Here is a 17,343-nt window from a genome sequence, read left to right as displayed (position 1 = left end):
AAGTTGCGCATTTTGACTAGAAAGCCACAGGTGTTGTGCTCCCATTGTATACAATTGCAATGAAACCCTTAAATTGGGGAAGAAAAAAACCAAAAAAAAAAAACAAGTTAGACAATGATGTAACAAACCGATGTACTGGCAGGCAATCAGTTCCCTGGGTCAACAGATGGTCCAGTCAAAAAAAAAAAAAAAGACCCCCCCCAAACCACACATGTCTTAGAAGGTAGAGAAATAAAGTGCAGGGATGAGCATTAAACTGGCCCTTAGAATACATCATCTAAAAAGGATTCAAAGGAAGGCCCTTTAGTCCTACTGACAGGAGGGGATGAAGGGTGTAAAACGTGTGTATGGATATTTGAAACCACAAGAATAAGTCTAAGGCTACATGCAAAAATATAGTACACTTTGGTCATGAACAGAGTGTTTCATTACAATCTTGCGGTGCTTTTTTTAAAAAAAGGCAAAAAAGCGCAAAAAAAAAAAAAAAAAAAAAAGCACACCACTAAACAGGCACTTAAATTACATTTTTGGTAGAGCAGGCAGAAACTACACTGAGAATCAGAATAATTTAATATGAAATCTATTTTTCCCCCCCAAAACACATCTAACAAGCTATATGCACCAGTCACTTTAATAGGATAGTCTGGAAATAACAGGAATTCAGGAAGCTGGAACTATGCTACACTGCATAAGCTGTAAAGATAAATACCTTAGATGGTATGACCTAGCATAACTTCATCAAAAGCAATGGTCACAATAGGAGCATGACGAATTCAACATAAGCTTACAAGCAGTTAATTATATAAAAAAAAAAAAAAAAAAAAAAAAAAAAAAAAAAAAAAATCCACAAACAAAACAGATCATGTCCTAGTACTTTGTGAGAGGTGGCAATAGTGTGTGTTCAGGTCACATTACACAGAAAATTCTCACAAGTAGAACAATTCTGGAATAAAGCAATTTCAAGTAAAACTTACATTCAACTTTCTTGAAATATTAGTGACAAATACCCGCATATATTAGAGAGGAAAAACAGTAATAACTACAGTAGTTACATCAGGTTTAACTAAAAGTAACACTAGGATTTAGATCAAGTAAAAAAACAAAAAACAAAAAAAAACACAACAGATATATATATATATATATATCCATATCCAAGAGCCACTGATTTCAGAACACAGATTTGATAAGGTCTTGCAAAAATCAACAGCCAACTTAAAACAATGCCAAAGCCTAGAATTGATTGTACCCACTGGAAAGGTTGTCAGAGCAGCAAAGTTAACCAAATCACTGGGGTCTTAATTCACTTTGCCCTCCTCCATAAAATGTGGAAATTGTGATTTTACTACACTCTCCGAGCCATTCTTTTCCATGTCAGCAACTGTAGCTGGAATGCCTGAGTGAGAGGAGTCCATCTTCATCAGTCCTCCTGTAGATCCAACCAATGGACCTCCAGCAAGGCTTCCAGGGACTGGGATTCCTCCATTCTGGATGACTGAAATCTCATTAGTTTTCATACTCAGTCCATTTGTGAAAGCAGCAGCATACTGATTCCATACTGATGGGTCAAAGTTCATTGGTGGGGAGATCAGATCTTTTGGGGGCTGTAACATGTCTGGGATCATCTTGGACTCAGCACTCATGGCCATCAATGCCATGGGGTTATCTAAAGACAAACGCTGACCACGCCTTGCTGAATTATTCCACATATGTGTTCCCACATGTACCTGCAAAACAGATAGGGGCCAAAATGTCAGCAATTACAAGCTTTTTGTTTAAAATTAAAAGTGGCTACACAAACATGCATGACCTCTTCTACATGTTCGAGTTTCACAAACACTCACTGACCATTTTGAAATCAATTTTTCTTTAACAAAAAGGTTACCTTGAGGTTTCCTTTTGTTGTAAAAGCTCTGCCACAAATGGTGCAAGCAAAGGGCTTCTCTCCAGTGTGTGTGCGTTCATGAATTTGCAGTGCACTGGCTGATGAGAAGTTTTTGCCACATACATTACACAGATGTTGCTTGGCCGAGCGACGAGGGGCACTGGAGCTTGGGGGAGGAGTGCCTGTCCCCTGGGACAGTGGAGAGCTATACTGATTTTGGGCTCCCATTAGATTCTCAGGAGGAATCTGCATTTCCAGTTTAACCAGACTTGGAGGCACCCTCATGAAGGGCATGTGCCCAGCAGCTGTAAAGTAGAAAGGCATATTTAACAAAAGGCTTCCACATAACGAGGGTACATGCTTAATCTGTAAAATTTTGACCTGGTGAGTCTCTCAATGGCAACTTACAGTATTCTCCATTTGGAAACAGACCAGGCTCTTCTTTGATGGCTTTTGCAGTATAGCTAGAAGTCAAGTCCAGTGCTCCATTCGTTTCAGTGAAATCCTGAGCTCCACCATCAGAGTCTGTTCTACCAGTGACACCATTTCCATCATCTGCGTTTACAAATTCTGGAGACTTTGTCTGCGTGTTCTCCAGTTGGCCATCTACTGGAGATGAAGAGTGAAAGGAGACTGAATCAGACACAGCTGGACTGCGTCCATTCTTGTATTCTAGCTCCCCAGCTGTTGACGGTGACTCTTTGAGCCCACCATCACTCTCGGATGCAGTGCTACTCTGTCGCTGCAAGTTCAAGGCTGATGTGAGGCTTTTCATGTGGTTTTCTAGAGCAGTGATGCCTGAGAACATGGCAGGTGAGCCACTGAAGGGCTGATCCCCTTTGGGGACAGGCACAGTTGGCAGCTCAGAGCTGGTTTGCTTCTCCTGATTGTCCAAATCCAAATCTTGTTCCTCCATGCTCTCCTCAAGCCCACTGGCATCCATGTTCTTTTCATCTGTTAAACAGGTATCCATCGTTTCTGGGCTCTCCGGTAATGGAGTGTTGGGGATTTGGCCACCCATATGCATTCGAATATGCTGCTGTAGTACAACTGCATTAGTGAACTTCTTTTGGCAAATTGGGCAAGAGTGTTGCATCTTAAGGGGAGTATTGGCCCTGTGGACACCGTAATGGGCCTTAAGGTTGCCTTTGGTAGAGAAGGCTCTGCCACAAATCTTACACTTGTAGGGTCGCTCACCAGTGTGTGTACGGTAATGCATCTTTAGGGAACTTTGACAGCTCAAGACTCTGTGGCAGATCAGACATTCATTAGGGTCATTGGTTCTCTTCTCCAGACCATCCACCATTTGCTGAAGTTTGGCTGTGCCAGAGCCACTCTCACCAGAGAGACCAGTAGCATTCATATGATGCAGATTAGCTAGTGCATCTGTGGCTTCCTTACTCTGATCTAGTCCCACCTCATGAGAGTACATGCCCGAGGAAATGGATGCACCATCACTGCCAGATGAGGAGGGTCTTTGTGTGTAGAGATCGGTCATTGGAATATCAAAAGAAGGCTTGAATCCCTGGAGCACTGATGGGTGGAGACCTGTGGAAGGGAGTCCAATCACTGGTTTGTCTACAATATTGGACTCCTCCATTGGAACAGACATGCCATATGGAATGCCGTTGTTTGTGGGAATATTGTCTAGGTGCTCAGGTACAGGATGTGGATTCATCTTAATGTGTGGGTATTTGTCTTTGTGCCTCTGGAAATGCACCTTGAGGTTCCCTTTGGTTGTGAAGCGGTTTCCACAGATGTTACATTTGAATGGTCTTTCACCAGTGTGCGAACGCAAATGAATCTGGAGGGCACTGTCATTCCCAAAGGTCTTCCCACAGAACTTGCATTTATGTTTAAACATCTGTTCACCAGATCCATTCTTTACTTCTGCCATGCCAGGCATCTTGTTCTTTGCCTTTTTGGAGGGATCCATACCTGCTGCAAGGCCACTGAAGGGACTCTGGAATGCCATAACTGCTGGAGACTGGGGAAGTAAAGATGGAAGTCGGCTGGCTAGATCTGGGAGTCCTTTCATCACGTCAGTCTTCAATGGTATGGAGCCAACACCTCCAGTAAGCGATGTGGGAATACTACTGGGCTGATTCAGTTTACCTTGCTTGAGAGCTTCCAAAGTCAAACTCTGAGAGCCTGTTCGTTTTCCAATTAGGGCAGCAGCAGTTGAGAGCTGCTGGGAAAGATGTGCACCGAGTGCCTTCAGTGGATCCACTGCAGCTCCCACTGCAGAGTGAAGGCTGTGAGGTGCCATCATAGCCACTTGGATGCGAATCTGCTCAGTTAGCTGGATCTGCTGAAGTTGCTGTTGCTGAAGGTTGACCAGCTGTTCAAGGATCATGGGTATGGCATGCAACACATCTGGCTGTGATGAGGGTGTTTGAGACTTCTGACTAGAGGAATTAGATGAATGCTGTGTTACAGCTACTCTAGTGGCAGGCATGGTTTCAAGGGTTACATTAGAGTCTTGCAATTTGGAAGTAGGTATGCAGCCGGTGTCAGGACTGTTGGACATCTGCTGGATTTGTTTCGAGGCACCATCTCCATTCAGGTTTGGTTCATCCTTTATAGTCTCCACTGACTCCATGCTATGCTTTACCTGGGAATTACTGCTGGACTGGGCATCACCAAAATCACTTTGCAAGTCTCCAGAGGACTGCTCAGAAAATTCAGGAAGTACTTCACCCCCTTCCACATCCTTCATAATGACTACCTGTTGGCTCTTAGTGCAATTTTTCTTGTGCTCAAGAAACTCTGGTTCATCAAAGAACTCAGCACAGCATTTTTCACAAACTCTTGTTTCATCCATTCGACACCTCTTGACTTCACTGGAATCCTCCTCAGTTTGGGCATCTTGTAGAACCCCTGGGGTAAAATGAAACAGTGTTGAGTGTTACAGTAGTAGGCCTATGTAGAGCCTACATAGTCTTAATTTATTTGAGTGTGGACTAGAAACCACACATGGCACTTAGACCAGCTAGTTTGTTTTAAGAAAATTCTATTAGCTTTCCATGTTCACGTAATTTTTCAGCTAAAGCTACTCCATAAGTACTGGTGCAAGGAGTGTCGCCTTTAGTCGAGTCCCCAGATGAGGGCGTTGTTTACCTTATTGAACATTGTCATTAAACCGCAATCGCATTGGAATGAGGAGCAAATCCATACCTTATTTAAAATGAACAATATCTTTTTGAAAGGCTCGGAGGATAAAACCAAACCATAACCGACCTGAAGCAATTCAATCGAACGCAAACACCGCATTTACATACATTTTAAGTACATAGTGTCAGATTCAATATGTATGATCTTGGAAACAAACATTTGTAGCTTTGCGTATTTATAGGTCGAGGACAGAACGAGCAAAAAACAGATTACAATGTCCACCTACTAGTATACATTCCCTTTCAATACACCCACCGGATGATACAAATACTGCCGTTTTATTTGAAAAGCGGAGACCACCTGTTAAGATCCCAACAACGAAACTGTTGAGGCTTGTTAATTGCTCGACAGGCAACTTGAATAGGGGGAAACTAGAAATGGATATGCATTGTTCATAACCAACAAAAGATACAACGAAACAAGTGGAATACAACCAACCAAAACATGTTTTAAAAGATTATGACTAGGCAACAATTTCAGCAAAGAAACCTTTGCTCATTATATACAGCCAAGTAGAAGTTTGTCTACTGTATGGACTCTTCATCTGGTGCGCGCGGGGGATAAAAATAGTGAAATACTAATGAAGGGGAAAAAAAAAATCCTATATGGAATGTAGGAAATAACTCCTACAGCCAACCAAATTTCCACAAGGTGGCGCATTAGCCAAGCGGGCAATACTATTTAGACCTCAGCGTGACACGAGGTAATATTTACTTAAATTGTGTGTGTGTGTGCCCATTTCAAATTTGAGCCAGTGTGATAATGCTAATTAAAAGGAAGTTTGGCCTCTTAAAAAACAGGCCATTTTTTCCCCAGTTTTAGTTTCAGGGTGTTAATCACATCGGGGGTCAAATTGGCTGGATATAGGCGAGATAAAGATCATGCAGTGTTACTACAGTTTACATATGCGAAAAGCAATCGACCCCCCACCGCCACAACTGCTTTTCCATCCCCCCACGTCTTCATCTCCATACAAAGGGTAAAAGTCGTGCATTTTAGGTAGGGGGATCTATTGCTTTCTGGTTGTTTCTCCACAAATCACATTTCGTGCGAGCCAACCTGTTGAACGCCTTCGTTTCAACTAGTCATCCAACATTGAAGCCAACAGGTTTATTTAATCATATTTTGAAAAGTAGAAGAAAGGGCCAGTGGTCTACTTTCGGTTTTCTGCTCCTAACAATTGTATGACCATCACTGCGTTGCTTCTGATGTTTAAGTCGATAGCCAATGAATCATTTACTTCTTCGTAAAATGTATCGAAAAACACATGTACTAGACAAAACACTACCAAAGACAGAAATCTACCCCAAACATTTCAGACACTCGGGACGAATCACGCAAAGCAATTTCGCCAGATTATTGGAGTTACAATTATAGGCTTAATACGAGGAACATCGAATTTGTAACACCATTGCTAAAAAGTTGAAAGAAATACCGCAATTACGAAAGTAAACAAGTAATCCAAGGACATCCAAAGTTCCAACTAAAACAGACGTTTCAAAGACTGGATTAAACTAGAGCAACAGCAAACCTACTATGCACATATGCACAGTGAGCAGCAAAAAATAAATAAAGGAGTTGCTAAAAATTGGCCAACTCCAAGATTCCGGGCAAAGTGCGATAGACTAACCTATTGCATTCAGTTAAAATAAACTTTTTTTATTCGTTTATTTATTTATTTGATTAAATATAGAATTGAACATGCGTGTTGTATAAATATATCGTCCGTCCTTTGGTTGGCTAATGCTTACCGTTTTCTGCCGAATTTGGTCCTTCTGAATTGATGTGCTGTGGCTTGGATTGCTTGCGTCGCGACATGGTAGGAAACAACCATCTGGGGCAAATAGTAACGCTATTTACCCCTCTCCTTCACAAATTCTCCAGGTTGGGAAATTAGCCCTTCAAGTAGAAACGCGCATGTCAAAGTAATTATTATTATCAATAATGCATTGCGATTTATCATGGTCCTCTGACAGCTGATTGGCTCCAGTCCAAGTGCTTACACATTATTCAAATAGGGTTCATTGATGAGAAAAGCAGAGCGCGAGAAGTGGGTGGGAGATGCAGAGGGAAGAGCCAAAGAGAGCAAGTGGGAGGGGAGTGTGATGAGAGTGGGAGGGGAGCAATCGTGCTAGTGTGGGTAAGACGACCGAATTCATAACGTCGCAATTCTGGATCTGCTCCTGACAAATAAAATAATGTACAACACCCTTATACGTAAGCATTTACCTAGGCTATATTGCTCTATATAGAGGGGGACCACCCCGTTACATAATGGGTGTATAATAATAATCATAAAACAATGCCAAATAAATTAAAAAATGAGAGATGTCAATTAATTTTTGAGTATATTTCCTTGATGATATAATGTAGGTTTTTCTTTAATACTTTTGGTAAGGTAATATATTTCGTATGCTTTATCGCTATCGTTTGATTTAAATCTGAAATATCACTGGCCAAAAGCAACTCATTAAAGGCCTGCAGGATGGTAGTTCAAGTTTGACACTGAAAGTCTTTCTTATACATTTATGTAGCCTGTGTGATATTTTATTTGAAACAAAAAAATCTAAATCAATTGTGAAGATGAAACATTTGAATGAATTCCCAGCACAAATTTAGATCAGTTTTCTTCTGAGTATGAAAGTATGAAAGATATAAGTACAAATAAGCATGAAACGTTCAGTACACCCCAACCAGACAGGGAGAGAGTTAAAATGTGAAAATAATCTATATTTGCAGTATATTGATCACCACAGTATCCTTATCACAAGCCTCAACAAGATCAAATATGTAGATTGATGCTTAGTTCCCAGTATCTTATATCAAAGAAAAGAAAGAACTTTGACCAAAGGCATTTTAGGCTGAATATCTGCATTTTTAGTAGCGCATGTCCCAAGACTGAGTGATTAATTCATTGCAGTAGCTTCTAGTTATCTATATTCATTAAGAGGGAAGGGTATATGTGGACAGTAAGTCTGTGGACAAAACATTTCAGCATTCCACAACAAATGATTGTAATGAGTATCCATGTTCGTAGCACTAGTGCATCCTGTCTTAAAATGGACAGCATGGTTTTTAAAGTGTCACACCTTAGCCCAAATATCATGTCAAAGAATTTTAATCCTTGCACCCCCTCATACGTTTGCATAATGCGAGAGTGGTAAGTGCTCAGAGAGTGAGAAGGAATTTACTGCCTTCCTCAATAGAAGCACCACCAATACATCTTTCTTTCTTTTTCCCTGTCAACTGTTTATGTCTTACACTGCAAAAGAGATTGATGGCCCTAAATCTAATAGGGTTAAGAAGAAAATGAAGGAAAGAACATTCCAACCCATTTCACTAGACATTTTAAGCTTGTGTCTGCTATAGTCCATGAAATGGAGATGAAGGTTGTATACATCTACATTGATTTCTGTTATAACAGCAACTTTGGCGTTTGGAGATTTTATGACAGTTGGAGTCGGGAAGAGAATTTGAATGTCTTCGGGACAGCTCCTGATATGGCGTAACGTGCCCTCTGAGCTGATGAAAAAAACCTTCCAAAAAAGCTAATTTCATACTTCTACTCATTTTGTCAAAAAGGTTACCATTAATAATATAAAAATGACGTATAAATCAGTATTTCCACTCCACCAGCAAATCAGATGTCCTGTTGTAATTGCTTCTTTACTAATGGCAATTCCGATTAACCAACGGTATTGGTCAGATAAAAGGGAGCTACAAAAATGTCCCTGCTGTCCTTCATGGCACAAAGAGAACTGTGTATATCTCATGAAAACAAATGTCCATCACCCAGAGACCTACCGAAGGTGGAAAAGGAGGGGAGTGAAGTCTAGACAGTTTACAGCCCCAATAACAACCTGTGCTTGAATGCTTGCTCTCAAGCTAAACAATTCTCATGGCAGAGCAGTTGAGTAATAAATCTGCACGGGTGGGAACAAGGAGCTTCATCTCCTGTCCTTCTTTCAGGATGGACAGATGCTTTCTTTAACATTTTCCAGGAGATGAGGTCATGCAAAGGAGTGGTTCTAAACCTTGAGGATCTCATTAGATTTGTCCTTTCCTCAAGCTCAAGAACACTTCTGAAACAAGAAAAACCAGAAGCGAAAAGTTACTTGATGTGCTGGCGTATTAGACAAATGTATAAGTAAGTTGGCATTAGTCACATAGTAGTGAATTTCAGTTAAATCATAAATAGTATAATTTTGGTTATATATATAATATAGATATTAGAAATTATTATATTAGAAAACCAAATGTAGGTGCTTTAAATTGATTAAAAAAAGAAAATGAAAACATATTCATGGAACTGCATATCTGAAGTAGTAATATTCTACATTTAAAAAAAAGACATTTCTATTCAATTTCCTCTTATATACCACTCCACTGCAGAACACTTGTGTTAGGAGACAAAAAAAAATGATGTCCTTTCTTTGTTTTTTATGTGGGGAAGGGAAAGATATTTGTTAGCTGTTTGCTCTCTGTTTTATTGTGATGTATACATTGAATGTCTTCACAAAAGGAGGTGTTCCTTAATAGCTGGAATTATAGCTAACATAATGGTTGGAATAGACCAACCTTGAGCAATAGTTATATAAGAGACATTGTGTTGTGTAACCTCTGGTTATTGATGCTTAAACTGTCATTCATAGGTTTGGATTCAGAAGAGCTTTCTATCTGGATTGAATAGATATGACAGTGCAAGGAATGTCATTTCATTGTAGTAATGGACAGATCTGGCTGTTGTTAAGAGTAAAATTTGTCATTGTGCATCTTGTATGGTTTTGGATCTTTCATTTGGAAACCAGGTTGTAATGTCCATATTCAAATCCTAAAATACATAGAAAAAAATGTGTGAGAAATTAGTGTTGTGTTTTTGATACATGTTTATAACAAAAAAGTGACAAACTATGCGCCATCTTCTTTTAGGATGTATTTGTTAATCAAATACTTGGCTGCCTTTTTTTGGTCGTATGTCTTTGCTTATATTTAGGGCCCTGAAAAGGAAACAGGACTTATAACAACTGAACAATAACTGTGTGACACTTTGAGTGCACTTGTAAATTGAACGTGTGTTCTCTGAGTCGGTGTAAAACATGAAAGGCAAAGAGCAATCAAAAGGATGCTGGGATTTTTCACATTGCCATGTCACCCTTGATTCTTAGTTTTTGGATTCCCTTTTATCACCCTGCATTTTTAACATTGAGCAAAGTCATCTCACACCTGTGTTTCTGCTTAGCTATAAGCATAAACACTGTCTATTATATAATGATAAACATAGCTCCTTTGTCTTTTTTGTGGATACAATAAGCTTATGTCTGCTTAAGATTAAGCCTATTATAAGAGCATAAACTGTATATAGATATAATTATATATAGATTTGTACAGTTAGATGATTGGTGTGGTTTTAATTTATCATAGAACTGGCTCCCCGTTTATATATATACAGTTCTACAGGTGTCTGTCCTGACACCATTTGAGACTGCATGTGTTCACATGCCTTTCAGCCCTGAGTTCTGAGATTGTTTTACATTAGTGGAGAAAAGCCCTAAGCTTTCTAGCCTCACTCCTGTGAAGAATGGCTCCTAAAATTATCCATGAGGCCAAACAGCTGGTTTCCCTTTTATAATTAAAATACACAAATACAGAAAATGCAAAAAAGCATTGATTTGAATAAATGGCTTGTCTAATTGTTTGTTTATCTCAAAGAGAACATGTTTTGTATTTCCTCTCAACAGCTCCATCATGGAGTAGACTTTGTTTCTCTATATGACATCCTGTGGCATAAATTGATATTTGACTTCATTTTTTCTGTAACTGAATATACTTTGCAATAAGGTATTTGGGAAGCACCCACCTGATCATATTTACATATTTATAGAACTGGAGACAAAATGTATAATACAAGAGGTGAAGATGTATCATGTGGACAGGGTTTATAGATTAGCTCACTTTCATTGTGTCTTCATGGTATTTTTATGGCAATTGATGTTTAATTGCAAAAACTGCTTCCTTTGATCACATTGTTGATCATTTTGGTGATTACTGACTAATCACAAAGTTGCCAGACAGAGGGATGTTATTTGGGGGGGGGAGAGAGAAGAGAAGAAAATTTGCCATTTATATCTGACTTTGACCAAAGCTTCACTTATTGCCCTACATTTTCCACTTTCATGCTCACAATGTTCATTCTGAGAAACAAAACAAGGACAGCATTTAGAAGATCATTAGTTTGCTATAGCAAACTAAAATGAAAACAGCTGTCCTGACACCTGCATTTCTAAGACATAAAAGAGGAACTATAGAGAGAGCACCGTGTGAGATATGCAGGAACTATAGAGAGAGCACCGTGTGAGATATGCAGTGCTAATGAAAAAGTCTGATTTTAAAAATATGGTCTCTTCACTCTTTACTCTTGTCACTTCATAATTTTAATAGAAATTTTTCATAAACAGATTTTTCTGTAAGATATTTAAAATCATATGAATTGACAAAGTGCTGGTCAGTGTTGACACCAATTTAATTTTCAGTATTCTGGAATGAAATATAATTACTCTGAGTAGTACATGGCATCAATGAGGGAAACAGTGATCAAATTTGTTACAGTATTGCTAAAAAGTTGAAAGAATACCGCAGGTATTTTATCATATGGCTGTAACACATGGGTGATAGCAATGAGATGACTGTGACACAGGAAATGACAATAGTCAGTGTGAATGGTTCAAAATCATAGGATGGTATTTGACTAGTCTAACACTGTTACACATTATAGAAAACTGTGTTAACAGTGTTTTACACAATAGTCCCAAAATCAGTGTCATTGTGATTCCTGGTCAACTTTTTCAGGGTAACAAAAATAAATTAAGAAAGAGAAGGATGAAAGAAAAGAAAGAGTAAGAAATAAACTGTAGTGGTGGGGGTGTTGGGTGTTAAAGACTCCACACATTGCTGTAATTGAATGGAATTGCCCATTGGTTCCTGTGCCGAAGCAAACATAGGCAATAGCTTTTGTAGTTGCTGGGGTATGACAACTGCTTCCATCAACAAACAATAAAAGTGCGAGGAGTCTGTGAGCAGAGCCCCCTGGGATGGGCCCTTCTACCCATAAACCCACCATCACACACACCACACCTATCAAGCAACCTTAGAAACCAAAAAGTACATGAGTCTATGAGAAGAGAGGACCTTTTGTATATGACAATCAGCCTACGATCTCTGCAATAATTACATATAAAACAAATCATACCTGAATTGTTGCAAGTTTCCTGATTACCTTTATATTTTAAAGGACTATGGCCAGATGAAGAAAAAAAGCCAACACAGCATGCATGATTGCTCCTTATCTGCATCTAAACAATGGATCTGGTGGCCTAGATTACAACAATGGATTGACTGCTCTGTAAAGGATTGATGCTGGTTTATGTTTTGGAAAGGAGAGAGAGGAGGAGCTTTAATGGGAAAATTGAGACACAGCACACACACAGAGTCAGTCAGTCACCGTCAAGCTGTGAGACAACAGGGTGCCAATCCTTCAAATTTGATCTGCAGTCTCCACAGTAAGGCTATAAACTGGTTGTTTACTGGGTGAGAATCGCTTCATAGAGAGGCCTGCAGTAGAGAGCATTGCTCTCTTGAAATACGTCCTGTCCAGGTAAACTGAAGTACTGATAAAAATACAGTACAACACTTAACATACAGTAGGTAAGCCTGCAGTACAATGGAACACCTCACTATCTTCATTATTCTTTTGACATTGTATGGGTTGTGTTAAAAAGATTATCTGACAATTCAACATGTGCAGGAGGCACATGTAAAAAAAAATGGCTTTAAGATGAAAGAGAGAAAGACAAGGAAAGGTAGGAGTATTGATGGATTTAGGAGGTCATGGTTCAGATATGTTGAATGAAAAGTGTATTGTGGGACATATGAAAGCACTGAATATCAGGATTTACTAAATCATTTTGTAAAAAAAAAAAAAAAAAAAAAAAAATGCATTAATTTAATGGTTTGTGATCATATGCCTTAAATTCCCAATCACTATGATTTCACCAGCAATTGTTTTGCTTATCTTTTTAAAGACTTTTAATTTGCCACAGACATAAAGTTGTTTGTGTGTCTCATACTGGACTGGAGGCAAACTGGCACCATCTTTGATTTCTTTGATACAGACTAATGTCAGCGTTCTTATTATTAACTCACATGGCTAATACTTATTTCTAAGCTTGCTTTTGCTTTTTCATATCTAAGGCATGTTTTACTAAAAATGTTAAAAGACAACGTAACATATGTTTACACAATGTAACACATACAATAATAAATAATAAATGTATTTAATGCATTTAAATAGACATGCTTTTTCCAAATGTAAATTTTAAAATATCTATCTGTAAAATAGCTACTCTTAATTCTAGTTGCTTTAATTATAAACTGTGTCAATAATCCAGTAATAAGAATTTATACAGAAAAGGTGGAAATGTGGTTGTGATTTCCTTTTACAATTTTGTACACATTACAGTTGACATTGTGTAGAAGTGTAATAAAAGACTGCTATTGGCTTTGGATGTGTTTAAATTGCCACCAGAGGCACACAGATGCATGTGCACACTGGCCACACACACACACACACACACACACACACACACACACACACACAGTCTGCTTAGTTTCATTATGATACATGTATAATAGAAGAATTCAGTTTTGATCATAAATATTTTTGACCAGTTATTATGTATTTGTAGACATACACTCACACTAAATAACAAATTATATTAATATATAGTACAATTTCCATTAATAGTCTAATGTCTGTAGCTGGTTAGCTTTGAACTTTTTAAATATACTTTGTCAAATATGTTCAACGGCTCTTCAGAAAGGCAAAGTTCTTAAAGCTAATCATTAACATGCTTAATTATTCTCCCCTATATGTCCACACACACACAGACCCCCCCCCCCACACACACACACACACAGTAAATATATATTTTTAATCAAAATAAATCTGTGGCACTTTCAATTTTATAATCTTTGGCGACAATTAATTATACCATGCAATTAAACAGTAAATATCACCACAGCCTACCTTTTAATCTCAAACCCAAACCTCTTCTTAGGCTCTGGCTAAAGCTGGCAAAGAATGTTTTATTAGTGGAGAACTGGCACTGCTTGACCAGCAGTAACAAACCCAAGCAAGTTCGGCTCATTGAGCCTTATGGTTTTCCCTTCAAAGGAAGCCTTCCCGTTCTAAATCTTGAACCTCTTTTGAAACTGCTGTTTCAAAAAAACACTAGAGAATGCTGCTGCATGTCCAAAAAAGTATGTGGCAATAAATACAATTCAAAGCTTGATGGCAATTGTAATAAACGTAGTGCAGATTAATCAACAGGCAAATATACAGTGAACCTTTGAATATCAGAAAAGGAGTGGCCTGGTTGGATAGGATGACAGATCAACTGGACCAATGAACACAGGGCATTTGACAATGAGTATAACTATTATCCTTTTGCTCAAAGGCAGGTGGTCCGCTGCCTGTGGTCACTTTTCCATGGACCCTGAGATGGCCAGACACAGGCTACAAAATGGTCTTCAACAAATCATTGGTTACTCAGAGAGCCTACTGGCCCAAATTCAACCGAAACAAAACATCTGCTAAGCGTCAGCTTATAACAAGTTACCGTGATTTCTAAGGAGTGTGACACTTGTCTGTCAGACTTGCTGATTATGTTTTGTGTTCGGTAGAACATGTCCCCGCCATGGCGAGGGCACTGGGGGCTGGTGAGACATTGTTTGCACAGATGGCAGCAAATCGAATTACTGAAATGAGACGGGGTTTCAGAAAAGACTCACTGGCATCTTTCAACATGTCTCTGCCAGCAAGAAAATAAAGTTATTCATGAGAAGCCACATGCACAGCCATACTAAAAAGAGTGGGAGCAGCTGACATAGTGCGTCCAGAATGGACAATGCTAAATGGTTATACAGGTCCACTTATAAAACCTCCCTAGAAAATGATGAAATCTTTTCTAAGTATTATACTCATAAAAGGCATGGACTTTTCATTTTTGTAATAAGTTATAATTTTTGTGTTAACACACAGGCATTTCCTTTAATGAGGCTTACATAGTGGATGCATATTATTAAGCAATAAGCACTTCAGAAATCCCCTCTGCATGTGACATAAAACACTTAGTGCACAAAATTATAATCAAACAAATTCTGTGTTGCTAAATAATAAAAGCCCTCTGTTTTGCACCTCGGTCATGAAAGCTTGCTGAATATTATTGGCTTTTATCCACGTCGTTCTGTTTGTTGTTCAGCTTCTCTCATCTTTGTCAATAAGAGCTATGATCTCCCATTAGCATGCGTCCGGCATTGGGAAATGGATAAAAGTGGCATACCGTTGTCAAGGCAACCACATAAATGACACCAGGCTTGAACAATGGCTGTGGCGAGGCCTGAGAGTCTTTTCTTCCTGGCCACATCTGCCGCTCCACATTCACACTTATGGGATGTTCTGCTGATTATTTTTTTTTGTGCCGCTTCCCCCTTTGAAAACTGACAGGCTGCAAAAAATGTGAGAGCACTTTGGATATAAGCCAACTTCTGTTTCAAGAGAAAAAAAAAAAAAATCCTGCATTGATTCATTTTGGGGATTATTACCGAAGGCCGAAGGCAATGCCCATTCTTGGCCCGGAACAGCAAATTATCAGGGCAGTAACCTACAGAGGAAGGGACCTTCTCAAGACTGACATGATGCTTAAAAAAAGAGTGAAACTACAGACTTTTCCCTTTATATAACTGCTTAAATATGAAATTGGGTATGTAGCTTCTTGTGACAAAACTTGTTTTCACACAAGCAAGACCCGCACTGTCTGTTACAAGCCTCCCATATAGAAGCTGTAAATGACTGTGGCACTTGGCAACCACACATTCGGAGTACAGTGTAAAACGCTGGCATGCAAACACTGAGGCTGTGGTTTGCGGTGATGCTTTTCACCTCAGCATACCTGAGAGGACTGTGGGCAATTCATGTCCATGTAAAACTAGTAAAACCAATCCTCACATGAGATTCAAGCCACATTTGTTACACTACTTACAGGTTTTCAATGGTTCAAATGACCCTTTATGGTGAATTATCATAATATTTACTATATCATATGAACTACAATAATGTTGCACATGGGACACAAGAGATCTATTTGGCCTGTTCCATGGCTAGTGCATTCAGCTCCTCCAAAACAGATGTCCCCATTCACAAACATGTCTAAGTTATGCATGGTAGAGCCAACAAATGGATCAGGTGTCTGTGTGTTATCTGCACCTTTTCATGTGTAAATGAAGGATCATGAATGTGACTTCTCCAGCAACAGGTTTTTGATGTCAGTATATATGAGATGAGCATACTGCCTCCCCTCCCAACCCTCGAAACACAGGACAATGGTCTTCAGCCATGGTCAATTCAGGAGCAGGGGCGGGAGCTTAGTCTGTTCCCTCATCAGCTGGCCAGCAGCTTGTGTCAAGAGAGCCTAAGAGGGGCAGAGGGAGAGGGTTAACTCAGAAAGGGAGATACAAAGTGAGAGTTGTACCAAACAGAATCTATTAGTGAAGGTTTTGCTTAATTCTAAGTAAAAAAAAAAGCAAACAGGAGGAGGATTGGTAAAGTGGCCACTTGCGTTCTTTCCTTAGTATCATCCACATTCAAAGACATACACTACACTTGGCATTTCATTACAGAGTTTAAAAGGCTGGAGTAATCCCTGCACATGGCCTACAGCAGGACTGGCTAAATCCAGTCCTGGCGATTTACTGCTTTGCACGATTCAGTTCCAACCCTAATCTAACACACCTGAACCAGATCATCAAGGCCTTCAGTAGTGGATTAATATTAGAGCCAGGTGTGTTAGATTAGGCTTGGATCTAAGATGTGTAGGCTGGTGGATCTCCAAGACTGCACTCAGGCACCCCTAGTCTTCAGGATGCGTATAGCTATGAAAATGTTCAATTATGACCCAAAGACGCTAAATGTAGTATGACCTACAAAATAATAACTTTTAAGTTTTTACATTTGCAGTAAAATTATCAGAAGTTGCCGTGTTTTTTTTATCTGACATATATTTGTATTCATTTTGCTATGTGATCTTTCCAAAAGTTCGTGAACTCCTTAAGCAAACACAAGTCACCTCAAACATAATCAATCAAAACCAAGACCCCCTCCATAATGAGGCTAAAACCCTGAATTCAGCCAAACTCCCAGACTCAGTCTCTGTGGCCAAAGGTTGTGAAAGCGA

The 17,343-nt window shown here is 39.2% G+C and overlaps 1 protein-coding gene across 1 annotated transcript; it reads right to left on the bottom strand.

The window, feature by feature from the left end:
- Positions 1–1,295: 1,295 nt before the first annotated feature.
- Positions 1,296–6,874, bottom strand: sall4 (spalt-like transcription factor 4). Its single transcript, XM_027008315.2, has 4 exons — positions 6,808–6,874; positions 2,291–4,762; positions 1,883–2,187; positions 1,296–1,724 (listed from the first exon to the last, which is right to left on the bottom strand). The coding sequence occupies exons 1-4, from the start codon at positions 6,872–6,874 to the stop codon at positions 1,296–1,298; spliced, it is 3,273 nt and encodes a 1,090-aa protein (XP_026864116.2).
- Between the last annotated feature and the right edge of the window lie 10,469 nt (positions 6,875–17,343).

This window comes from Electrophorus electricus, chromosome 22 (genome assembly GCF_013358815.1).
Source record: "Electrophorus electricus isolate fEleEle1 chromosome 22, fEleEle1.pri, whole genome shotgun sequence".
NCBI classification, from domain to species: domain Eukaryota; kingdom Metazoa; phylum Chordata; class Actinopteri; order Gymnotiformes; family Gymnotidae; genus Electrophorus; species Electrophorus electricus.
The sequence above is the reverse complement of the archived record's forward strand: the minus strand, read 5'-3'. Positions and strand labels throughout refer to the sequence as shown.